The 27,344-nt window shown below is 42.8% G+C and overlaps 1 protein-coding gene across 1 annotated transcript in view; it reads right to left on the bottom strand.

Annotated features, from left to right (window-relative positions):
• The window catches only part of LOC133165344 (activated CDC42 kinase 1-like), a 79,373-nt gene extending 52,188 nt beyond the window's left edge, over nucleotides 1-27,185 (bottom strand). The window contains exons 1-5 of the mRNA XM_061294918.1: nucleotides 26,145-27,185; nucleotides 14,841-15,018; nucleotides 14,687-14,757; nucleotides 14,315-14,587; nucleotides 14,092-14,244 (exon numbers count right to left, since the gene is read on the bottom strand). Of these exons, the coding sequence (XP_061150902.1) occupies nucleotides 14,092-14,244; nucleotides 14,315-14,587; nucleotides 14,687-14,757; nucleotides 14,841-15,018; nucleotides 26,145-26,225 (756 nt within the window). The 5' untranslated portion in view covers nucleotides 26,226-27,185. The remainder of the gene's footprint in view (nucleotides 1-14,091; nucleotides 14,245-14,314; nucleotides 14,588-14,686; nucleotides 14,758-14,840; nucleotides 15,019-26,144) is intronic.
• Nucleotides 27,186-27,344: the final 159 nt, after the last annotated feature.

The raw sequence follows: 27,344 nt of genomic DNA, 5'->3' as shown, positions 1-27,344 counted from the left end.
TTCGCATTCAACAAACACATTCATTACATTAACCAGATTCAACCAGCATGAAGGAAGAAGCCTCATTAGCTCAATCGGAAACACCATGGCAATGTCAACCCGAGCCAGTGTCCTGTAGTGGGTTCAAATCCCACATTGGGCGTCATAAATTATTTTACTCTTTATCCTTCCCGGTTATCATTTTCAACGCTTATCATTTGTACCTTTTTTGTAACATTTGTAACATTTCATTTTTAACGCTTATCATTTGTACCTTTTTGTAACATGTATTTGTAACATTTTCCCATTTATTTCACAACTATTTCTTTCCCTTTTCATTCTTCCCGCTCATCATTTTTAACGCTTAACGTTTCTAAATTAACATCTGCCTTCGCCTTCACACGCAATTTCTTCCGAAATTGCAATTCTAGTTATTGTGTGAAGGCGAAGGCCTTCACACATTGATATTGTACTTTATTATTAAACAACTTATTCCTCCCACTTTTTTGACATCTAACTACTCCCACATGCTTCAACCGATTCACCTCGTTCAAACTTTCACACGTTCCAAAAATTCATGGCACGCTTGCCAGTATTTTTCGCGTTCATAACATTTACCGTTTTTAAGTAATTAGCAAATTTGTGCCTTTTATTTCCCCATTCATTCTTAATGGCAATGTCAACCCGAGCCAGTTTCCTGTAGTGGGTTCGATTCCCACATTGGGCGTCATTAATTATTTTACTCTTTATTCTTCCCGCTTATCATTTTCAACGCTTATCATTTGTAACTAACATTCGCATTCAACATTCATTACATTAAGCAATTTCCACCACTTTGATTACGTATTCGCATTCAACAAACACATTCATTACATTAACCAAATTCAACCAGTATGTAGACAGGGACACAATTAGCTCGTGGGAAACACAAGTGATTCCAGTACACGAGCATCTTTCCCGAGTGGTATCAAAACCCGCGTCAGTTCGATTCCCACATTGGGCGTCATTATTTATTTTACTCTTTATCCTTCCCCTTATCATTTTCAACGCTTATCATTTGTACCTTTTTTGTAACATTTGTAACATTTCATTTTTAACGCTTATCATTTGTACCTTTTTGTAACATGTATTTGTAACATTTTCCCATTTATTTCACAATAATTTATTTTCCCTTTCTATTCTTCCCGCTCATCATTTTTAACGCTTAACGTTTGTAAATCAACATCTGCCTTCGCCTTCACACGCAATTTCTTCCGAAATTGCAATTCTAGTTATTATTGTGTGAAGGCGAAGGCCTTCACACATTGATATTGTACTTTATTATTAAACAACTTATTCCTCCCACTTTTTTGACATCTAACTACTCCCACATGCTTCAACCGATTCACCTCGTTCAACCTTTCACACGTTCCAAAAATTCATGGCACGCTTGCCAGTATTTTTCGCGTTCATAACATTTACCGTTTTTAAGTAATTAGCAAATTTGTGCCTTTTATTTCCCCATTCATTCTTAATGGCAATGTCAACCCGAGCCAGTTTCCTGTAGTGGGTTCGATTCCCACATTGGGCGTCATTAATTATTTTACTCTTTATTCTTCCCGCTTATCATTTTCAACGCTTATCATTTGTAACTAACATTCGCATTCAACATTCATTACATTAAGCAATTTCCACCACTTTGATTACGTATTCGCATTCAACAAACACATTCATTACATTAACCAATTGCAACCACGACATAGTAAGGGACTCAATTAGCTCGTGGGAAACACAAGTGATTCCAGTACACGAGCATCATTCCCGAGTGGTATCAAAACCCGCGTCAGTTCGATTCCCACATTGGGCGTCATTATTTATTTTACTCTTTATCCTTCACGGTTATCATTTTCAACGGTTATCATTTGTAACTTTTGTCATTCGCATTCAACATTCATTACATTAAGCAATTTCCACCACTTTGATTACGCATTCGCATTCAACAAACACATTCATTACATTAACCAAATTCAACAGGTACTGAGGTAGGAACCTGATTAGCTCAGTTGGAAACACAATGGCAATGTCAACCTGCGCCAGTTTCCTGTAGTGGGTTCGATTCCCACTTTGGGCGTCATAAATTATTTTACTCTTTATTCTTCCCCCTTATCATTTGTACCTTTTTTGTAACATTTGTAACGTTTCATTTTTAACGCTTATCATTTGTACCTTTTTGTAACATGTATTTGTAACATTTTCCCATTTATTTCACAATTATCTATTTTCCCTTTGTATTCTTCCCGCTCATCATTTTTAACGCTTAACGTTTGTAACTTAACATCTGCCTTCGCCTTCACACGCAATTTCTTCCGAAATTGCAATTCTAGTTATTTTTATTAAACAACTTATTCCTCCCACTTTTTTAACATCTAACTACTCCCACATGCTTCAACCGATTCACCTCGTTCAAACTTTCACACGTTCCAAAAATTCATGGCACGCTTGCCAGTATTTTTCGCGTTCATAACATTTACCGTTTTTAAGTAATTAGCAAATTTGTGCCTTTTATTTCCCCATTCATTCTTAATGGCAATGTCAACCCGAGCCAGTTTCCTGTAGTGGGTTCGATTCCCACATTGGGCGTCATTAATTATTTTACTCTTTATTCTTCCCGCTTATCATTTTCAACGCTTATCATTTGTAACTAACATTCGCATTCAACATTCATTACATTAAGCAATTTCCACCACTTTGATTACGTATTCGCATTCAACAAACACATTCATTACATTAACCAATTGCAACCACGACATAGTAAGGGACTCAATTAGCTCGTGGGAAACACAAGTGATTCCAGTACACGAGCATCATTCCCGAGTGGTATCAAAACCCGCGTCAGTTCGATTCCCACATTGGGCGTCATTATTTATTTTACTCTTTATCCTTCCCGGTTATCATTTTCAACGGTTATCATTTGTAACTTTTGTCATTCGCATTCAACATTCATTACATTAAGCAATTTCCACCACTTTGATTACGCATTCGCATTCAACAAACACATTCATTACATTAACCAAATTCAACCAGCAAGAAGGAAGGATCCTCATTAGCTCAGTCGGAAACACAATGGAAATGTCAACCCGAGCCAGTTTCCTGTAGTGGGTTCGATTCCCACATTGGGAGTCATAAATTATTTTACTCTTTATTCTTCCCCCTTATCATTTTCAACGCTTATCATTTGTACCTTTTTTGTAACATTTGTAACGTTTCATTTTTAACGCTTAGCATTTGTACCTTTTTGTAACATGTATTTGTAACATTTTCCCATTTATTTCACAATTATCTATTTTCCCTTTGTATTCTTCCCGCTCATAATTTTTAACGCTTAACGTTTGTAACTTAACATCTGCCTTCGCCTTCACACGCAATTTCTTCCGAAATTGCAATTCTAGTTGTGTGAAGGCGAAGGCCTTCACACATTGATATTGTACTTTATTATTAAACAACTTATTCCTCCCACTTTTTTGACATCTAACTACTCCCACATGCTTCAACCGATTCACCTCGTTCAACCTTTCACACGTTCCAAAAATTCATGGCACGCTTGCCAGTATTTGTCGCGTTCATAACATTTACCGTTTTTAAGTAATTAGCAAATTTGTGCCTTTTATTTCCCCATTCATTGTTAATGGCAATGTCAACCCGAGCCAGTTTCCTGTAGTGGGTTCGATTCCCACATTGGGCGTCATTAATTATTTTACTCTTTATTCTTCCCGCTTATCATTTTCAACGCTTATCATTTGTAACTAACATTCGCATTCAACATTCATTACATTAAGCAATTTCCACCACTTTGATTACGTATTCGCATTCAACAAACACATTCATTACATTAACCAATTGCAACCACGACATAGTAAGGGACTCAATTAGCTCGTGGGAAACACAAGTGATTCCAGTACACGAGCATCATTCCCGAGTGGTATCAAAACCCGCGTCAGTTCGATTCCCACATTGGGCGTCATTATTTATTTTACTCTTTATCCTTCCCGGTTATCATTTTCAACGGTTATCATTTGTAACTTTTGTCATTCGCATCCAACATTCATTACATTAAGCAATTTCCACCACTTTGATTACGCATTCGCATTCAACAAACACATTCATTACATTAACCAAATTCAACCAGCAAGAAGGAAGGATCCTCATTAGCTCAGTCGGAAACACAATGGAAATGTCAACCCGAGCCAGTTTCCTGTAGTGGGTTCGATTCCCACATTGGGAGTCATAAATTATTTTACTCTTTATTCTTCCCCCTTATCATTTTCAACGCTTATCATTTGTACCTTTTTTGTAACATTTGTAACGTTCCATTTTTAAAGCTTATCATTTGTACCTTTTTGTAACATGTATTTGTAACATTTTCCCATTTATTTCACAATTATCTATTTTCCCTTTGTATTCTTCCCGCTCATCATTTTTAACGCTTAACGTTTGTAACTTAACATCTGCCTTCGCCTTCACACGCAATTTCTTCCGAAATTGCAATTCTAGTTCTTATTATTAAACAACTTATTCCTCCCACTTTTTTGACATCTAACTACTCCCACATGCTTCAACCGATTCACCTCGTTCAAACTTTCACACGTTCCAAAAATTCATGGCAAGCTTGCCACCTTTTTTCCCCTTCATAACATTTACCGTTTTTAAGTAATTAGCAAATTTGTGCCTTTTATTTCCCCATTCATTCTTAATGGCAATGTCAACCCGAGCCAGTTTCCTGTAGTGGGTTCGATTCCCACATTGGGCGTCATTAATTATTCTACTCTTTATTCTTCCCGCTTATCATTTTCAACGCTTATCATTTGTAACTAACATTCGCATTCAACATTCATTACATTAAGCAATTTCCACCACTTTGATTACGTATTCGCATTCAACGAACACATTCATTACATTAACCAAATTCAACCACTAAAAGAAAGGGACTCAATTAGCTCGTGGGAAACACAAGTGATTCCAGTACACGAGCATCTTTCCCGAGTGGTATCAAAACCCGCGTCAGTTCGATTCCCACGTTGGGCGTCATTATTTATTTTACTCTTTATCCTTCCCGGTTATCATTTTCAACGGTTATCATTTGTAACTTTTGTCATTCGCATTCAACATTCATTACATTAAGCAATTTCCACCACTTTGATTACGCATTCGCATTCAACAAACACATTCATTACATTAACCAAATTCAACCGTCACTGACGTAGGAACCTGATTAGCTCAGTTGGAAACACAATGGCAATGTCAACCCGCGCCAGTTTCCTGTAGTGGGTTCGATTCCCACTTTGGGCGTCATAAATTATTTTACTCTTTATTCTTCCCCCTTATCATTTGTACCTTTTTGTAACATTTGTAACATTTCATTTTTAACCCTTATCATTTGTACCTTTTTGTAACATGTATTTGTAACATTTTACCATTCATTTTACAATAATTTATTTTCCCTTTCTATTCTTCCCGCTCATCATTTTTAACGCTTAACGTTTGTAAATTAACATCTGCCTTCGCCTTCACACGCAATTTCTTCCGAAATTGCAATTCTAGTTGTGTGAAGGCGAAGGCCTTCACACATTGATATTGTACTTTATTATTAAACAACTTATTCCTCCCATTTTTTTGACATCTAACTACTCCCACATGCTTCAACCGATTCACCTCGTTCAACCTTTCACACGTTCCAAAAATTCATGGCACGCTTGCCAGTATTTTTCGCGTTCATAACATTTACCGTTTTTAAGTAATTAGCAAATTTGTGCCTTTTATTTCCCCATTCATTCTTAATGGCAATGTCAACCCGAGCCAGTTTCCTGTAGTGGGTTCGATTCCCACATTGGGCGTCATTAATTATTTTACTCTTTATTCTTCCCGCTTATCATTTTCAACGCTTATCATTTGTAACTAACATTCGCATTCAACATTCATTACATTAAGCAATTTCCACCACTTTGATTACGTATTCGCATTCAACAAACACATTCATTACATTAACCAATTGCAACCACGACATAGTAAGGGACTCAATTAGCTCGTGGGAAACACAAGTGATTCCAGTACACGAGCATCATTCCCGAGTGGTATCAAAACCCGCGTCAGTTCGATTCCCACATTGGGCGTCATTATTTATTTTACTCTTTATCCTTCCCGGTTATCATTTTCAACGGTTATCATTTGTAACTTTTGTCATTCGCATTCAACATTCATTACATTAAGCAATTTCCACCACTTTGATTACGCATTCGCATTCAACAAACACATTCATTACATTAACCAAATTCAACCAGCAAGAAGGAAGGATCCTCATTAGCTCAGTCGGAAACACAATTGAAATGTCAACCCGAGCCAGTTTCCTGTAGTGGGTTCGATTCCCACATTGGGAGTCATAAATTATTTTACTCTTTATTCTTCCCCCTTATCATTTTCAACGCTTATCATTTGTACCTTTTTTGTAACATTTGTAACGTTTCATTTTTAACGCTTATCATTTGTACCTTTTTGTAACATGTATTTGTAACATTTTCCCATTTATTTCACAATTATCTATTTTCCCTTTGTATTCTTCCCGCTCATCATTTTTAACGCTTAACGTTTGTAACTTAACATCTGCCTTCGCCTTCACACGCAATTTCTTCCGAAATTGCAATTCTAGTTATTATTAAACAACTTATTCCTCCCACTTTTTTGACATCCAACTACTCCCACATGCTTCAACCAATTCACCTCGTTCAAACTTTCACACGTTCCAGAAATTCATGGCAACCTTGCCACCTTTTTTCCCCTTCATAACATTTACCGTTTTTAAGTAATTAGCAAATTTGTGCCTTTTATTTCCCCATTCATTCTTAATGGCATCGTCAACCCGAGCCAGTTTCCTGTAGTGGGTTCGATTCCCACATTGGGCGTCATTAATTATTTTACTCTTTATTCTTCCCGCTTATCATTTTCAACGCTTATCATTTGTAACTAACATTCGCATTCAACATTCATTACATTAAGCAATTTCCACCACTTTGATTACGTATTCGCATTCAACAAACACATTCATTACATTAACCAATTGCAACCACGACATAGTAAGGGGCTCAATTAGCTCGTGGGAAACACAAGTGATTCCAGTACACGAGCATCATTCCCGAGTGGTATCAAAACCCGCGTCAGTTCGATTCCCACATTGGGCGTCATTATTTATTTTACTCTTTATCCTTCCCGGTTATCATTTTCAACGGTTATCATTTGTAACTTTTGTCATTCGCATTCAACATTCATTACATTAAGCAATTTCCACCACTTTGATTACGCATTCGCATTCAACAAACACATTCATTACATTACCCAAATTCAACCATCACTGACGTAGGAACCTGATTAGCTCAGTTGGAAACACAATGGCTATGTCAACCTGCGTCAGTTTCCTGTAGTGGCTTCGATTCCCACATTGGGCGTCATAAATTATTTTACTCTTTATTCTTCCCCCTTATCATTTGTACCTTTTTTGTAACATTTGTAACATTTCATTTTTAACGCTTATCATTTGTACCTTTTTGTAGCATGTATTTGTAACATTTTCCCATTTATTTCACAATTATTTATTTTCCCTTTATATTCTTCCCGCTCATCATTTTTAACGCTTAACGTTTGTAAATTAACATCTGCCTTCGCCTTCACACGCAATTTCTTCCGAAATTGCAATTCTAGTTATTATTCAACTTATTCCGCTCACTTTTTCGGCGCTTAACTACTTCCACATACTTCAACCGATTCACTCCATTCCACTTTTCACTTATTCCAAATATTCATGGCAACACTGCTTAGATTTTTTTCCTTCCAAAAATTTTCCGTTTTCCCAAAATTCACACATTTATGGCGAATTTTGCCCCATTCATTCTTAATGGCAGATTCAACATTTCACATTTACGTTGTTCCAGTTTGAAATTCACATAATTCAACACATTCAAATCACATTGGGGACATTCCCAAACTTGCCAAATTCAACATTTTCACGTTTTCATCTTTTATTTTGAAATTCACACCCAATTCCTTTTTCCCTTTTCCCTTCTCATTTCTACATTTTTCAACCGATTCAACCCATTCCAACTTTCAACTGTTCATCTTTTCTCTACCTATTCCACAACTTCCCACTTACCAAAAACTTCATATCTTTTATTTTGAAATTCAACCAAAATTCTCTAAAATTTCCTTTTTTCTACTCTAATTTCTACATTTTTCAACCGATTCAACCCATTCCAACTTTCAACTGTTCATGATTTTTCTACCTATTCAACAACTTCCCACTTACCAAAAACTTCACTTCTTTTATTTTGAAATTCACACCCAATTCCTTTTTCCCTTCTCATTTCTACATTTTTCAACCGATTCAACCCATTCCAACTTTCAACTGTTCATCATTTTTATACCTATTCCACAAACTTCCCACTTCCCAAAAACTTCACATCTTTTATTTTGAAATTCACACCCAATTCCTTTTTCCCTTCTCATTTCTACATTTTTCAACCGATTCAACCCATTCCAACTTTCAACTGTTCATCACTTTTTCTACCTATTCCACAACTTCCCACTTCCCAAAAACTTCACATCTTTTATTTTGAAATTCACACCCAATTCCTTTTTCCCTTCTCATTTCTACATTTTTCAACCGATTCAACCCATTCCAACTTTCAACTGTTCATCATTCTTCTACCTATTCCACAACTTCCCACTTACCAAAAACTTCACATCTTTTATTTTGAAATTCACACCCAATTCCTTTTTCCCTTCTCATTTCTACATTTTTCAACCGATTCAACCCATTCCAACTTTCAACTGTTCATCATTTTTCTACGTATTCCACAACTTCCCACTTACCAAAAACTTCACATCTTTTATTTTGAAATTCACACCCAATTCCTTTTTCCCTTCTCATTTCTACATTTTTCAACCCATTCAACCCATTCCAACTGTCAACTGTTCATCATTTTTCTACCTATTCCACAACTTCCCACTTACCAAAAACTTCACATCTTTTATTTTGAAATTCACCACAAATTCTCCAAATATTCTACATTTCTCTAGTAATTCAACACGTTTCCACATCGTTCGGCAGCATTCCCCGAAGAAGTTATTCATACATTTCAAGTTTGGTTAGACGCCATCTGCGCTCATGCTTTCTACATAAGTCAAAGTCAAAGTCTGCTTTATTGTCAACTTCTTCACATGCCGAGACACACAAAGAGATCGAAATTACGTTTTCTCTATCCCACGGCGACAAGACATATTACACGATAGACATACAAGTAAACGACACAATATAAAAACAAGAAGGCACAAACAATAAATAATAAGAGTGATAATAAATAATAAATAAACAGATGACACAACAAATAAGAGGAGAAAAACGGAGCCAGTGTGCACACAGCAGACAGTAAGCATAGCGCAAAAGTACAGGACGCTACGCAGAACGGGGAAGCGAGTTCAGGATCCTAACAGCCTGGAGTATGAAGCTGTTTGAGAGTCTGGTGGTGCGGGAGCGCAGGCTCCTGTACCTCTTCCCAGAGGGCAGAAGCTCAAACAAAGAGTGAGCGGGGTGACTCATATCACTCACAATCGTGGTCGCCTTGCGGGTGAGATAGGAGGTGTAAATGTCCTTCAAGGAGGGGAGCGAAGCACCAATAATCTTACCAGCCATGTTCACTATGCGCTGCAGGGCCTTCAAATTGTAGTCAGTGCAGCCGCCACCCCAAACAGCAATACAGCTGGAGAGGACGCTCTCAATGGTGCCGCGGTAAAATGTAGTCATGACGGCCGGAGGAGCGCTAGCTCGCCTGAGTTTCCGCAGGAAGTACAGGCGGCGCTGGGCTTTCTTTGCCAGTGATGCGGTGTTGGTGGACCAGGAGAGATCCTCACTGATGTGCACCCCCAGGAACTTGGGGTAATTGCTTAAGCGTACGCGTTTCATCTGTTAACCACGGAGTAGGCACTCTACGGCGAGTTTTCAGACGTAACGGCGCCACAGAGTCAATGGCATTTAACAATGTCGCATTGAATTAATTTGTAAGATTATCAATAGAGCCGGCGTATGTGGGAAATATAGCGGTTGCCGGCGACAGTATCTCAGATAACGCAGTTGCAGTCATGGAGTTGAAATGACGGCTCCTATAATGCTGATTGCTCTCTTGTCTTTGACAAGGAACTAGAATCTCAAACTTTATTAAGTAATGATCAGACAAAACAGTAGTGTATGGCAGTACTGCTAAATTTGAGGTTGCAAGTCCTCGGGATAATACCAGATCATGGTATTTCCATTCTTATGCGTTGCTGCCTGTACGGCTTGCGTAAAACCAAACGTATCAGTTAAAGTCTGAAACGCCAAAGTAAGTGGCTCTGACGGTAAATTCATGTGGATGTTGAAATCGCCCATGATAATTATATTATCCGCATTGGTTACTAGATCAGCCACAAATTCTGAAAATTCATCCAGGAAGCCAGAGTAAGCCCCGGGTGGACGGTAAATAACAGCAAGAGAAAATAACGGTAAAGCGGTGGATCGGACAGTGAGAACCTCAAATGTTTTAAATACGGTGATCAAACGAGGCCTAAAACTAAGCTCGAAATTCGAGATGAGGGCGACACCCCCACCCTTTTTTCGAGGACGCGCCACATGCGAGCTCACAAAATTTGGAGGCGAGGCCTCATTAAGCGGCATCAGTTCATTAGGTTTTAACGAGGTCTCGCAGAGACCAAAAACGTTTAGATTATGTTCTGTGATGAGATCATTAACGAGAATGGCTTTTGTATGAAGCGATCTAATATTCATAAAACCAAGTTTAAGTGTAATTGGTCGATCCGGGTGCGTATCTATCGAAGGATATTTATACGAGATGCGAGTAAGATTGTGTTCTCTAGGCCTGACATCACCTCTCAAATGTTTGTTAGCGCGGTGGGATGATACGACCGTGGGAATCTGATACTAAATATTTGTTACACGTGTAGAATTATCTGAAACAGGCACCGTTTCATCAGCAAAACCGGTCGGGGTGGAGTGTTTGGATTTGTCTACTACCCCAGTAGAAAGTGTGTTTATGTGTACTGTAGCACTATTCAAACTATCACGCTCTAGTCTAGACAAGGAGCTATGTGCATGCTGGGAGTCTAGCCTAGCGCTAGTTAACTTTATCTTAACAGACTCCAAACCCATCCTGACAGGTGGTCTAATCACCTGTGACCCGGCCTGCTCTAAAGTGACCTGTCATGTGTGGCTCAAACAGTAATCTATATTCCAAGAAAGAGTGAAGGCGCCTTCACGGTTAGGGTGAAGGCCGTCCTTCCTCAGCAGGTCGGGGCGGCCCCAGAAGGAAGGCCAGTTATCTATAAAATACAGTCCCTGCTTCTTACAGAACCCAGCCATCCATCGATTAAGGGAGACTAATCTATTAAACCTCTCATCAGTGCCTCTCCCAGGCAGGGGGCCAGAGACAAATACTGAATCAACCTTCAAATCATACAGTGCTATGCACCTACCAACAATGCAGAGGAGGAAATGAAGGATAATTTCTATAACCAACTACAACATCTACTCCAGTCCAGGAAGGAAAAAGACCTAACCTTACTCATGGGCGACATGATTGCCGAGGTGGGAAACAACAATGGATACGAACTGTCCATGGGAAGACATGGACTTGGTACCATGAACGAAAATGGGGAAAGATTTGCAGACATGTGTGCTGACACCAACCTGGTCATAGGAGGCACTATATTCTCCCATAAACACATTCATAAAGCCACCTGGATATCTCCCGACCACCCTACCGAAAACCAGATTGACCACATATGCATCAACCGGAAGTTCAGACGGTCTCTCCTGGATCTGAGAGTAAAGAGGGGGGCAGACGCTGGATCAGACCAGCACCTACTGGCTGCAAAACTCCAACTCAAGCTAAAGCGCCGCAATACCCCTTCTGGGAACAGAACAAAGTACAACATCCAGCTCTTCCAGGACATTAGAACAACTGAGCTGTATAGATCCACCCTCCAAAACAGGTTTCAAGCTCTGCAAGAAGCTGAAGGAGTACTGGAACACCCTGAAAAGTGTATGGAAGGAGACTTGTCTGGAAGTTTTAGGGAAAAGGACAACAAACCATAAACTTTGGCTGTCAACAGAAACCTGGGAAAAAATAGAAGTAAGGAGGGCCAAAAAAGACACACTAAACAAATGCAAGACACGAGCGAGAAAGGCCGCAGCCCACAAGGACTAGTAGGAAGCAAACAAGGAAGTAAGGAAAAGTGCCAAACGGGACAAGAAAAAACTACATTGAGGCACTGGCTAAAGAAGCACAGGAAGCAGCAGCACAAAATAATCTCAAGGAACTCTACATGATCACCAGGAAACTAGCTGGGAAGTTCAGACAGAACACCACACAAATCCGGAATAAAGAGGGACGACTCCTCACCACCAAGGAGGACTACGGAAAGACTACGGAAAGGGGTTGACGAGGAGCTCAGAGAAAATCAAGCTGTTTTCAGAAGTGGAAGATCATGTATTGACCAAATTGCTACTCTTAGGATCATTATAGAACAATCGAGAGAATGGAACACCCCGGATTACGTAAATTTCATAGATTTCGAAAAGGCGTTTGACAGCGTAGACCGGAAGCTATTATGGAGCTTAATGGCACATTACGGAATACCCTATAAGTTCATCAACATCATCAGAAGCTCATATCAGGACATGCAGTGCCAAGTGCTGCACCAGGGACCAACACAGAAAACATTCACCGTGCTTACTGGAGTGACACAGGGATGTCTACTTTCCCCCTTTCTATTCCTCCTATGCATTGACTGGATCATGAAACAAACTACCCACAATAAAAAGACAGGCATCCAATGGACTTTGACAGAACAACTAGAAGACCTGGACTTTGCTGACAATATTGCTCTACTCTCACACAGCCACCAAACGATAGAGGCGAGAACTCAACTACTCGAAAAAACAGCAGCAGGACTGGGACTAAAAATAAACGGAGCAAAAACCAAAGTAATGCGAGTAAACAACAAAAACACAAACCCCTTTAACCTCAGGGGCTGCCCACTGGAAGAGGTAGACAAATTCACATACCTAGGAAGAGTAATTGCAGTGGACGGTGGAACGGAGGAAGATGTGAAATCAAAAATAGGGAAAGCAAGAACAGCATTCAACATATTAGATAAGATCTGGAAAACCAAAAACATTTCACTCAATACTAAACTCAAAATCTTCAACTCCAACGTCAAAACAGTCCTGCTATATGGATCAGAAACATGGAGGACCACCAAACACATCACCGCTAAACTGCAAACCTTCACAAACCACTGCCTAAGACGCATCCTCAGGATCTTCTGGCCCAACCGCATCAGCCTATGGGACCGCACCAAACAAGAAACAATAGAGATACAGGTTTTGAGGAGGAAGTGGAGCTGGATAGGACATACCCTGAGAAAAAACACGGCTATAACCAAACAGGCGTTAACATGGAACCCACAAGGCAAAAGAAGCAGAGGGAGACCCAAAAACAACTGGAGAAGGAGCACAGAGCTGGATGTCGAGAAGATGGGACTGTCGTGGAAACAGCTGGAGAAAATGGCACAAGACAGACGAGGGTGGAAACTCTTCATCGAATGCCTATGTTCCAAAAGTAATGAAAAGGCCGAACTAACTAACTAACTAAAGCACATTGGGCTATAAGAGAAGGAGCATGGGAGCTTATGTTGACAAAGTGGCATGACAAAAACAGGAAGGCTATAAGTAATGACATAGCTCGTAAACTATTTGGCAGTGGAAAGTAGCCCCGTGTTGAAAAGGCAGAAATGTTTAGAAAGACATGTTAAAGTATGTTATTAAAACTTTAAAAAGGCTTTCTGTGTACTGTCTTTCTTTGTAAAAAAACTCGTGTGCACGTGCGGCTTATAGCCCGGTGCGGCTTATATAAGAAAAAAACTAAAATATCCCCGGATTTTAGCTGGTGCGGCTTATAGTCCGGAAATTACGGTATACGTGTCGATGTATGTTTGCATGGTCCTATCTCTGCGAGTGTGATTCTGTGTGTGCACTACCATCTTCATTGGGTGTGTGAGCACCACACCGTAGAGGCGAATGAGGTTCTGGTGATCTAGCGAGTGCATGGCGTTGACCTCGCAGATGAAATCCTCCAGAGCGTCGGGCTGGCTGAGCACATCAGTCTTTAAGCACTTCACAGCTACATTCATCTGCAAAGGAGGACACCAACATAGTTTCCCCCTACGCAAACATTTTGGTGCATGCACAAAGGCTCCTCACCAGCTTTCCTGCAGGAGTCAGCCACTCTCCTCTCTTCACAACGCCAAAAGATCCATCCCCTAGCTTTTCCAGAAGAGTCAGGTCCTTCTCTGAGATGAGGCAGGTCAGAGCCTGTTGCTGTTGGCCATCAAGAGGAACATCTCCAGCGGGATATGTGGCCAGGACCCCCTCCACTAAGCCCAGCGGAGGTGTGGAAGACAGTTTACGGAACAAAGAGGTGGGCTGGCCCTGCTGGGGAAAGTCTCCGCCATCTGGACGCTTACCACTGAACACCTAGCGAGGCATTCAGAGAACAACACACTTAATCCAAAATCTGCTCAATATAACACTGGCATTGAAACTGTGTGCGTTGCGTGTGTGAGGTGTGTCCACCTTGCTCATCCAGGACTTGCGCTTGCACATTGCTTTCCGCCTCTTCACAGCCTCCCACAGTCTTCTCTGCCCTTTTAAATCAAGAAAAAAATATATATCACACCAATGGAGAAAGACACAAAAACACAATTGAAAGAATTTTGCAGTTTCTCACCAGGTCGACCCATGCCAATCTTCTCCAGGTCTTCATTCTTGACGTAGTCGAAATGGGAGAGCCGTGTGAGATTGAGGTCGTCCCTGATTCGCAAGAAGTACTGCTGCAGCTGGACTTCTATCAGCAGCTCCAGCAGCCAGTCTGTGCCTTCCTCACATTCCATATTGTTGCCCAGTTTCTGAATGAGGAAAGTACGCCATATAAAGTTGTATCTGCAGATACTGTCCATAATCTACATAATATATCAGCCCAAAAAGCATTTCTCATGAGTTATAGGACTTCACGTCATCCCACGCAGTCAACACGTATGTGTTGCTTCACCGCACAGGGAAGAAGATGCAACTGCGTTTCCTGCCTGGCCTCTTTGCACACCCGTGTCAAAACCAAGGGCTTGGACAAAAACAACCGTCTACTACTGGCTGGAATATTGTGATGCAACAAGGGCTACAATTTGTGCTTATTTTATTTTATCTGTTGATTAATGGGTGAATTGGATTTTAAAACATGTTTGAATCATTTCCATTATTTTATTCAAAACAAGACATGATTGCAAATTGTCAGTCCAGAAAAGGCACAGACATTAATTTATTATGACTCAGTTTCCTGGTTTGGTCCCTCACATGTCGTTAAATTGAGAACAAAACGTTGATCACTGTTTTCCACAGTCACAGCAGATGTTTGCAAATGTGTGTTGTGGGAAAACACAAAGCTAATCGGTCTGCTTTCGTGGGAGACTACTGAAATCTGTTGAGGTGAAATTCTGAGGATTTTAACCCTTTTGAATGATCAAAAATAGGGGTGTAACGATACATCGATACACATAGATTAATCGATATAATGCTCTACGATTTATTGGCATTGTAAAAAAGGCCCCCCTTGTGGACGCCAAGTATGACACCTTTTACTGTGACTTTCTCTCTCCCTGCTGATGACGCATCGCTTCAACTAACGTTCAGCCAATCAGCGTACAGTTTGGGCTTGCGATATTACGCTGTAGTAATTCTACCGAAGACCCCACTCGTAACAGCGCCGATTTAGTAATCCAACCTCGTACTCACAGCTGTCCGTTTTATGTGCGTCTTTGGCAAGTAAGAGACTGTATTATATTCAATAATAACCATTGTGAACGTGTATATTGTTAGTGTAGATTCCTGTATGCGGCCATGCTAACGTGTAGCTTAGGCTTTGCCTTGCCTTATAGGCCTCGATTTGCTATGTTTACGAAGCGCATGTTTCCGCGATTATATAAACAGTCTTTCAGTTGCCATTACTTGTAGCATTAGTTCGTCTCCTATGTGTAGCATAAGGGCTAAAGTACTGTTCTACACATGGTTTATTATGGTTAATTGGTTCGGGCCATACTCCCGTTCACTTGCAGTAGCGGTCACGTGACCCAAACTTTGGGTGCCACATACTGTAATTGCGTTCTTGTGACCAATAGAGGGAGCTATTGCTCTGCAGATGGCATACACTTTCCCTGTTTCATGTATCGAGTCAGTTGAACAGCCAAATGGTCATTCCAGCAGGCCTAATGCCTATTTGGACATGTTTATTCCACGTTGGAAATGATTAGATAGTAAAGTAGAATGCAAACTCGTTCATGTTATTAATGTATATTGTATTGGAACCATAGTTGTACTCATTATGGTGTTTATTTCTGTTTCTCTAAGAACCACACATACACAAACCCTACATACCTGCAAACCTATGTTGCAATAAACCAGCTGTGAAGCAATAAAGAAATTGAGGGAAGACATCTGTGTGATTCTGACCGGTCACCCGATGCGAGCTCTACTCAACGATCCAGTATAATATATCATAGGAAGCCATCCCTTCCGTACAAAGTGGTCCTTCGAGCCGGATCCAGAGCCCGCAGCGGAATAAGATGTTAACCTCACCACAGAATGATCCCAATGCGCGGAATCAGAGGCAACGATCCCTCCCCACGTACTTGCAGGATTACGATCTATCTGATCTCCCAACCAGCTCACAAACTCAGAAGCCTTATTCACTACAGTCTAGACACCATCTAGAGGAAGAGGAGCACAGTGAACCTGATTCACACTCTACAACCCCGAATGGTCAGCTGTCCCACAGCCCAGTGCGACGGTCAGTCACTGACACAAGGGATTCTTCCGCAGATGAGTGGAGACGGGAGCGCCAGATGCTTCAGCGTGAAAGGGATTATCTCCTAGTATCCTTAGAGAAATTAAAAGTACAGAACGAACAGCTCAGAGACAAAATGGAGTCCAGCAGTTCCTGTCCAGAGCCACGTCCTGTAACTAGAGATAGACTGTACAGAGAAGGGCTGGATAATGGGGGTGTCTCATCAAGGTACCAGACGTTAGTCCACTTTCGGGACAGAGACAGGAGATCTAGAAGAGAGACACCACCAAGACCACCCTCTGGAAGGCAGTATGACCCCCGCAGGGATACAAAGGGCTATTGGGAATCATACAGGTACGACTCCTCGTCTCCTGAACACTATCCTGAGCCAGTACTCTACAAGCATCAGCCCCCGCGACGCAGTTATGAGTCCAGTAAAGTGCGCTACAGCTATGAGCAAACAAGCCGTCACCGCTCACCCGAGCACCATCATCGCTACAGAGGCTCTCGTTATTCTCCAGACCAGCGTGAGAGACGCAGCCCATCTCCACCTTGGCACAATTACAAACATCGCCGCCCAGTAACTCCCCCTGGGGGACAGGAAAGAACCTACAAGGGTCCTACTCCAACAATTGCAAATTTAGCCTCCCTAACCCAAGAGAGTTTGCGAGACTCCGCATTACCCTTGACAATCTTCTTCCCAGAGATGCCACTGAACGTTTTAAGTTCCAGATTCTAGTGGACCATCTGAAGCTGGAAGAAGCCTTGCTGGTTGCAGATTCCTACAGCAATTCCGACTATCCCTTTTCTGACACCATGGCAGCTTTCAACCAGCAGTATGGCCAGCCACACCAACTCGCCCTTCAGCGTATTGCTGAACTGATGGACGGCCCCAACATCCAGAGTGGTGATGTCAAATCATTCAGGTTATTTGCCCTGAATATCCGATCCCTGGTAATCATGTTGGAGCAGCTTGGTTTAAAGCAGTGCTTCTCAAATAGTGGGGCGCGCCCCCCAAGGGGGGCGCGGTGCTATTCCTGGGGGGGCGCGTGTGACCCTGGGGAACAGGCTTTTTTTTTGGCAGTACTAGAATAAAGTGTAATTGCGCGTTTACTACAGCAGGGGGCAGTGGCGCTCTCATTGTTACTTCTGTCACGTTTGCGACAGTGCAACATTTTACGACTTACAAGACAAGTTAGGATAGTCACGGTGGGGAGGGGGGGCGCGAATAGATTTCTTCTTGCTAGGGGGGGGCGTAACAGAAAATAATTGAGAAGCACTGGTTTAAAGGGACAAGTTGAGCTGGACTGTGGTTCTCATGTCACCCGTCTACTAGGCAAGCTACCGCACGACTTGAGATCCAGTTTCAGACGTTATATTCATCCGCTCCGCATTCCAATCCCCACTCTCCTGGATTTAGCAGATTGGTTGGAGTATGAGCTTCAGATCCAGGAGGACATCGCACAATATCGCAACAGGAAGGACACTGGCCCCAAAAGGAAAGACAAAGACTGTAGGAGTAACTGGAAGCCGTCACCAAAGACCTCAGTCCTCATGTTGGGTGCGGAACCCAAACCCGAGGAAGAGACTGCCAAATCTGCTCCAATCAGCCAGGTACCAAAGAGGTTCTGTGCATTCTGTGACAACGATAAGCACACCTTGAATAACTGCACAAACTTCAAGATCCTATCTGCCACCCAGAAGAGTAACTGGGTTCAAGACAACAATCGATGTTGGCGGTGAGGCAGAGAACACAGATCAGCTGAATGTGATCTAAAAATGGGCTGTAAAACATGCAACCGCAGACACCTCCTCGTCCTCCATGAGCAGCACAACACCTTGGTATCGAGGGTCAACCTGAAGTCCTGCCGCTGCGCACAGTCAGGCAGGAGCTGCAAATGCTTCATGGGGCGGCTGTTTCCTTCACCATCTCTCCAGCCAGTTCCCCAGCTATGGTGTTCAACATTCAGAGAGCCTTCACTGCACCCGTTCTGGGACTTGGCCAGCACACGTACCCAGTCAAAGCACTGCAGAGTAAATACAGGCATTTGAAGCAACTGCCTATCCCATCGTTCACAGACATCGTCCCACTGCTGCTTATTGGCTCAGACCACCCCCACTTGGTGACTCCAGTTGAACCAGTCATCTTCGGTCCTCCTGGTGCACCAGTTGCTGTCCGTACCAGGCTTGGATGGACCCTGCAAGGTCCGACCCACAACTTGAAACAATACCTCGCTGAACAGCGCTGCCTTTTCACCTCCTTTGGAGCCCCACCAGCAGACATCTATCAGCACGTTGAGAGATTATGGCAACTGGACGTCCTTCCGTGGCGCAATGAAAAGGCCAGCACGAGGTCTCGGCAGGACAAAGAAGCCCTTGAATGCTTGGATAAACACACTGTGCGCATAGACGTTGATGGTGTTCACCGTTACGCCACTCCCCTCCTCCGTGTGAGAAACTTTCCCAACCTGTGTGCACCAAAGGAGGCAGTGCTTCCCCTGCTCAGGAACACTGAACGAAGACTGGCAAAGACACTTGACATAGCTCAAGTCTACAACGCTGAAATCCACAGGCTCGAACAAGCTGGCTTTGTGAAAAAACTACCACAAGGCACAGAGAACACCTCGAGCAGCTGGTATATTCCCCACCATCTGGTCGAGCACAACGGCAAACACAGAGTGGTTTTTAATTGTTCTTTCCAGTACGATGGGGTTGACCTCAACAAACTCCGAGTTCCCGGTCCAACCCTTGGCCCACCTCTCCTCTCAGTTCTCCTGCGATTCAGAGAACATTGTGTGGCATTCAGCAGTGACATAAGAGGGATTTTCCACCAGGTCAGGCTTCTTCCGCAAGACCAGCCTCTCCTCTGCTTCTTATGGCGAGACCTCAAGCGTGACGAGCAGCCCGCCATCTACCAGTGGAAAGTGCTCCCCTTCGGGACAACCTGTAGCCCCTGCTGCGCTACATATGCCCTGCAGAGACATGTCACCGACCACACTCAACCCACCGATGCAGTCCAAGAATCCGTACTGAGGCACTTCTATGTGGACAACTGTCTTCAAAGTGTGTCTTCAGCTGAAGAAGCCAAGTCCATCATCGACAAGTTGCAGACTCTGCTTGCTGAAGGGGGCTTTGAGCTACGTCAATGGGCCAGCACTCACCCCGAAACCATCCATCAACTTCCTGCCGAGATCAGATCAGTCAGTGCCGAGAAGTGGATCACCCAAGGTCACCCAGGATCAGAAGAGTCAGCACTGGGCCTGCAGTGGGACTGTCAGAAGGACACGCTGTCGTTCAAATGTCGAGCCACCGTAACTACAGGAAATCCCGTCACTATGCGTTCCATTTACAAGGTACTGGCAAGCCAGTATGACCCTCTCGGCTTCCTTGTACCTTACACCACAAGAGCCAAGGTCGTCATCCAACACTTGTGGGATAAAAGGCGTGACTGGGATGACCCTTCTCTCCCTGATCATCTGCTTGCCGCATGGAGAGAGTGGGAGGAGGAGTTACAGCACCTACAAAGTATAGCCCTTCCAAGATGTTACACTAGCACAGAGTTGGACTCTTCTACCTGCAAGCGTGAAGTGCATGTGTTCTGCGATGCCTCAGAGCAAGCCTATGGCTCCGTGGCATACCTCAGAACTGAGAACCCTTGTGGCGTAGTTCAGGTGGCCTTCATCACTGCAAGATCCAGAATTGCTCCAAAGAAGCAGCAGTCAATTCCACGCTTGGAGTTGTGCGCCGCCCTGACTGGAGCGCAGATGGCACAACTCCTCAAATCTGAACTCACACTTCCCATTCAGCGTGTGGTGCTCTGGGCTGATTCTACCACCGTGCTCACATGGCTCCAGTCAGAGTCATGTAGATTCAAAGTGTTTGTCGGCACACGGGTGGCAGAGATTCAAGATCTCACAAAGGGTGATACATGGCGCTATGTAGAGTCCGCAGAGAACCCTGCAGATGACATCACGCGTGGCAAGCCTCTCCACACCTTAACTACGGATAGCCGCTGGGGCCAAGGTCCAACGTTCCTGTGGTGCAACGCAGACAAATGGCCACAAGCCCCTCAGCTCCAAACTGGGCCAGAGCAGAGTGAAGAACTTAAGAAATCTCCATTCTGTGGCCTCACTACTGCTACACCTAGTCAGGTACCTGACGCAACACAGTTCTCATCTTTCAGAAATCTCCTGGCGTCTACAAGTCAGACTCTGCACGGGGCGGCTTCAGGCGATGCCACCGCTGATGACTACCACCAAGCCCAGCTGTCTCTGCTACAACAGGTGGTGTACCCAGCTTCCGAGACCCTGAGCAGCAAGCGTTGGCGCCATTGCCAACAGTTGGCCGACCACTTCTGGGAGCGGTTCATCCGATTCTACCTGCCCAGTCTCCAGGTCCGGCAAAAGTGGAACGCAGAAAACCCAGACCTGCAAATCGGCCAGACAGTTCTCATCCTTGACCCTCAACTTCCTCGCTCACTGTGGCCAGTGGGCAAAGTGACCAACATCATCCCAAGCCTTGATGGTAAGGTGCGAGCTGCCGAAGTGAAGGTCAGAGGGAGAACATACACCCGTCCTGTGGCTCGACTCATCCCTCTTCCAGAGCTGCTGGACAACTAACTACAGGACTTGAGATGGAGCCTTTTCTTCTTATGCAGATTTCCTACTGAAATCTGGGGGCGGCTGTAAAAAAGGCCCCCCTTGTGGGCGCCAAGTATGACACCCTTTACTGTGACTTTCTCTCTCCCTGCTGATGACGCATCGCTTCAACTAACGTTCAGCCAATCAGCGTACAGTTTGGGCTTGCGATATTACGCTGTAGTAATTCTACCGAAGACCCCGCTCTAACAGCGCCGATTTAGTAATCCAACCTCGTACTCACAGCTGTCCGTTTTATGTGCGTCTTTGGCAAGTAAGAGACTGTATTATGTTCAATAATAACCATTGTGAACGTGTATATTGTTAGTGTAGATTCCTCTATGCAGCCATGCTAACGTGTAGCTTAGGCTTTGCCTTGCCTTGTAGGCCTCGATTTGCTATGTTTACGAAGCGCATGTTTCCGCGATTATATAAACAGTCTTTCAGTTGCCATTACTTGTAGCATTAGTTCGTCTCCTATGTGTAGCATAAGGGCTAAAGTACTGTTCTACACATGGTTTATTATGGTTAATTGGTTCGGGCCATACTCCCGTTCACTTGCAGTAGCGGTCACGTGACCCAAACTTTGGGTGCCACATACTGTAATTGCGTTCTTGTGACCAATAGAGGGAGCTATTGCTCTGCAGATGGCATACACTTTCCCTGTTTCATGTATCGAGTCAGTTGAACAGCCAAATGGTCATTCCAGCAGGCCTAATGCCTATTTGGACATGTTTATTCCACGTTGGAAATGATTAGATAGTAAAGTAGAATGCAAACTCGTTCATGTTATTAATGTATATTGTATTGGAACCATAGTTGTACTCATTATGGTGTTTATTTCTGTTTCTCTAAGAACCACACATACACAAACCCTACATACCTGCAAACCTATGTTGCAATAAACCAGCTGTGAAGCAATAAAGAGATTGAGGGAAGACATCTGTGTGATTCTGACCGGTCACCCGATGCGAGCTCTACTCAACGATCCAGTATAATATATCATAGGAAGCCATTCCTTCCGTACAGGCATCGATGCTAAACGTAAACATCGATTTATATCGCCGTGTTTGACCTCGGACATTAGACGCGACTTTATTTTGAAATCCAGTTCATTGTTGCTTGCTTCCTCTTTCCGGGAGCAGTGCGCGGCGTTGCTGCACGTGAAAGGGGAGTCGACAACTAGTACGCGGCTCCTGGGCTGGTGCTATGGCTAGTGTCCAAAAAGACGAGGAAATTTGCTCCTCTTTAGACTTCAGGTCATTCGTTTGGAAGCACTTTGGATTCCAAAAAAAAGATAACTCAACGGACAAGACACGTGCAGTTTGTAAATCCTGCCATGCGGTGATCAAATATTCAGAGAGCACAAATCTCGCCGCACATTTAAAGAAAAAACACATCAAAGTTCAGTGTTAAGATAAGCACTTTGTATACTACAATACTCTTGTAATCTCCTAAATAAAGAGTTTGCAGTACCTTGTTGATTTTGCGTATAAATTGTTATAAATCAGGTTATTGTTCTATATTCTTTATTAAAAAAAAAAAAAATCGATCGTAGAGCACTATATCGCGATATATCGTGAATGAATCGCAGCAGGCTTTAAGATATCGGCAAATATCGTATCGTAGTTCTTTGTATCGATATTATATCGTATCGTGACAAAACCCGCGATTTACACCCCTAATCAAAAACGTTCAATCAATTTGATAATTTTGTATTACCGTTTTTTTCCATGTATAATGCGCCCCCGTGTATCATACGCACCCTAGAAATGGCATGTTGATGCTGGAAAAAAGCCTGTACCCATGTATAATACGCACCCAAATTTTGACTCCAACTTAAGTCCGTAAACGTAAAATTATTTCAGAAAAAAAGATCATCTTTTGGAACAACCGGATGTTATTCTGCCGGTCAGTATCACTGCGCATGCGCTAGCAAACTCAATAGCAAAGAAATGTTTCGGATTTGTGTATGGTACATTGTGACAGCAAACGAGCAGGTGATCGAGCAAGCGTCTGATACGAGAGCATTGTATTCGTATGGAGCGTGTTTGAAGTGAACAGCAGAGAAGAAACCGCATCTGTACTGGCGGCCTCCGTATCATATCCGGATTAAAAAAAATATATATATATATATATATATATATATATATATATATATATATATATATATATATATATATATATATATATATATATATTTTTTTTTTTTTTTTGTGCGCATTATACGTGGGTACAAAAAAATAAATACATTTTAGGACAATAAATTAGTTAAATTTTGCGCATTATACATGGAAAAAAACGGTAATCACATCTCACACAACAATGTGTGGGGACAAAGAAAATAAAGCACCAGCACATCACCATCAAAACCAACTGTGACTAACGGCGGAAGGAGTTCCGTAGTTTGGGGCTGCTTCGACGCTTCAGGGCCTGGACACACTGTTGTGATCGACAAGAAAATTAATTCATATGCTTACCAAGACATGAAAGAGTATGCCAATTGGAATTGCTTGCCAATTGGAATTGCTTGCCAATTGAAACTTGTCAGAGTGTGATGCAACATCACAACAGCCCAAAGCACACAAATAAATTAACAACTGTGTAGTTTTCATCTTCAGTGACACTTCAAAGAACCTAAATCAGGCAAATGATTTGGAGTGAGTACTTGGATGCCGTGTGTCCGCAGATTAAATATAAATCTAGAAAAGCACATTTTAATGACTTCCTAAGGATGTAGACTTCCAGAGGTAGCACACATGACAGAATAGCAGTTCTCCTTCCTCATGGTGGTGGAGAAATGTACACACTGACACAAACACAGAAATACAAAAGACCAAAGTCATGACCCGTATCAGCTAGATTCTGCAAAAACAAGTCTCCTAAAGGACAGGGAGGTCCAGCTGCATCAATCTTTCCGACTACACGAGCCAAACAAACTTACTCGATATACATGAAAGTGTGCCAGGAACGGCAATGACTTTCTCAGCTTGTCAAAGCGTCGCATCCTAAATTCCGCAGTCCGTAGAAGTCGAGGAGGCAAAAAAATGTGCTTTGTGGTATCGGCGTGTCCTCCAAAGCATCAGAAGAACCGCTCTGCTCCCATTCCGAACTTCCCGCCGTCTGAAAGAATGCGTGGACCGACTCCCCGGATCCAGATTGAGAGCTTTGAGGCCCACGGCGTCTCTCAGAACTGTGTCTAAATCCACAACATTCCATGGTAGGCCAAACCCTCGGACAGTCCGTTCCACTCACTCATAGAGGCAAGAGAGACGCTTCAGTGTGCAAAATAAAACGTGGACTGAGCCAGTGAACCAAAATTTGTAGAAGTTCACAAATGAATCCCTCCTCCCTGTGCCCTCCCTCCCTTTAGGTCTGCGAAAGTCTCTCTCCTTCTCTCTGGCTCGCTCGCAGTCTGACTCTGCATGCTACTGTCTGCTTTTTCATTCCGCCATCCAGCGTGGGGCTAAAAATAGGCATTTCTTCTCCCTCGGTCAATCACCCTCCAGTAAGCCAGACAGACTGGAGGTATGCAGCCAGTTTGATCTTTTTTTTTTTCTTTTGTGCAACGTATCTCAGAGAAAAAAACAACCTCTTGAGAGATCTCTTCTTAGATGCAATATTTCCTGCTTCTAATCCTCGAAAAATATTATCTCTCTCTCTCCAATTTGGCTGACCATAAACAAACGCTTAGCAGCTACGTCCTAACTGACGCAAAGCTTCTTTCAATCCAATCAATCGATTCAATCCAATCATATAAAGTGGTTAGATTGAGAAAAAATTATAAATAAATAAATAAAAATGTGTTAATTACACAGAATGAGAATATGTGTCAATTTTCGCACATGTCCTGAGTGTTGTTAGTCACCTAAATGTTGAACAGAGGCTGAGATGTACCCAAGTCAAATTCCTTGTTTGGCATGCTCAAACATGGCCAATAAAAATTCCTGAGAATGTGACAGGAAAACAACAAAATAGCACCCAAAAAAAAAACCTCACAGTAAGTTGGTTCATCAGGACAAACGCAAAGACAGTAGTACTAAAACGATTTCTCAGATTTGGTGATACAAGTGTATAAATTGCCATGACAACACAGCAATCCGCCCATTTTGCAGTAACAAAGCAACATGGATGTTGTGTTGTGTGGCTCATGGCTGTGATTTACATCCACGGCTTGAATATCAGTGCAAGGAATACATCACAATGGTGCCAGCTGCCTCATCACTAAGGCGATTGGACCAGTGAGGATTACTTTAATGGTTAGTGTGTCAATCTGCTGCTGCAAACTAGTGCCACTAGGTGGCATGAAATCTAACGCCAAAACTACCAACAACAAAAAAAGCCAAAACTTGAATGACAAAGAAATATGCGTCTTATTCCTCGTTAGCTGCGGGTAGTAAACTCAGAGCTAAAAGTCAGGGTTTTTTATTAACCCATTTGAATCTTCCATCGACTTACCCTCTGCTCTCTCATCTTTACATGATCAAGTGTCATGGAAAAGGACAATAAAATACAACTTTATTTATACGGCGCCTTTTACAACAGCTGCATAATGATGTACCTCTTCATCATCATCTCTTGCGGAGTGGCAGTCAGATTTTAAAGTCTCCTGCAGCCGCTTGTATTCTGCTGTCTCCCCCATGGCAGCACCTTCACATCGGATTGATATTTGCTTCCACGTCCAGCCAGGCCAGCTCAAGTTAAGTAGTCCGTCAAAGCCGCCTCAGTCCGCTAACGTCTTCCTTCTGCTTGTCATCCAGTGACCAACATTGACTGCTTTTGCATAGCTTGGAGTTTATTTATATACTGCGCTGCGATAGTCCCACCTTCATTGTGGTCCTTGTTTTTGGTTGAGACAGCTTAGACAAAGAGTTCACGGTTCAGTGGTAACGGCTGCGCTCACTGCCCAGGTGCTGGTCTTTGCAATCGCTGATCTGATGGAGCATTCTGGTGAGCTTGGGAAAGGGAAACATCTACAAATGCGAAATTTAGCCACAAATTTGGGTTTGGCCGAGCTACAGAATATCTGAAGATGAATAGAAGGTATGCTCCCGGCGCAATTTGCCGTCGGTGATATGAACTTCCTGGATGGTTCAAAGCTGATCACATTCATCTGGTGGTCATTGTTCAGCCCACACATAGAAATCACTCACTTGGGTCGGTCCTCTTGGCTGGGTTGGAGAGCTGGAGTCAGGAGGCCATGTGTGGCACTGAAAGTTGGAGATCTTAAAGGGTCCATTTCCATGGTTCCGTCAAACTCATCTTTGACACCATCCTTCTGGCTTGTCCATTGAAATGTTTAAGTGCTGACGTATGGTCTTCTTTCATATCCAGCGATGCTCCGCTCTCCATTTTTGTCTCTGTGCTCTTGTCATGAGTAACGAGTAATTTTCTGCTTGCCTGATGTACGAGGGTCCAGAAAGACGCAAATGCAGCCTAGTGCTATTAAATGCCGCTTTGACTTAAACCGTCTTCCTGATTGCTCGGCTGATGTCTAATCCCATGTTGTTGTTGTCGTCGTCCTCTCTTCCCTCCTCTGGATCGGGATCGCTTTAACCTGATTTCCACACCCCCCGTTGATTTGGTGGGTGGCAGCTTCCTACATTAACATAGAAAAATTCACCCGCCAGGTCAGCATCGATCCATTTCATGTATGGTCATACTGATAGAGGGAGCCAATGGCGGCAATGCACGTCACGCGGGAGGGAGAAGTAGGCGGGACAAGAGTAACAGGATAGGGAGCACAGAGTTACCGTAATTT

The sequence above is a fragment of the Syngnathus typhle genome, linkage group LG13 (assembly GCF_033458585.1).
Source record: "Syngnathus typhle isolate RoL2023-S1 ecotype Sweden linkage group LG13, RoL_Styp_1.0, whole genome shotgun sequence".
In the NCBI taxonomy this organism is placed as follows: Eukaryota; Metazoa; Chordata; class Actinopteri; order Syngnathiformes; family Syngnathidae; genus Syngnathus; species Syngnathus typhle.
Note: the sequence above shows the minus strand (reverse complement) of the source record. Positions and strands in the feature narration are given on the sequence as shown.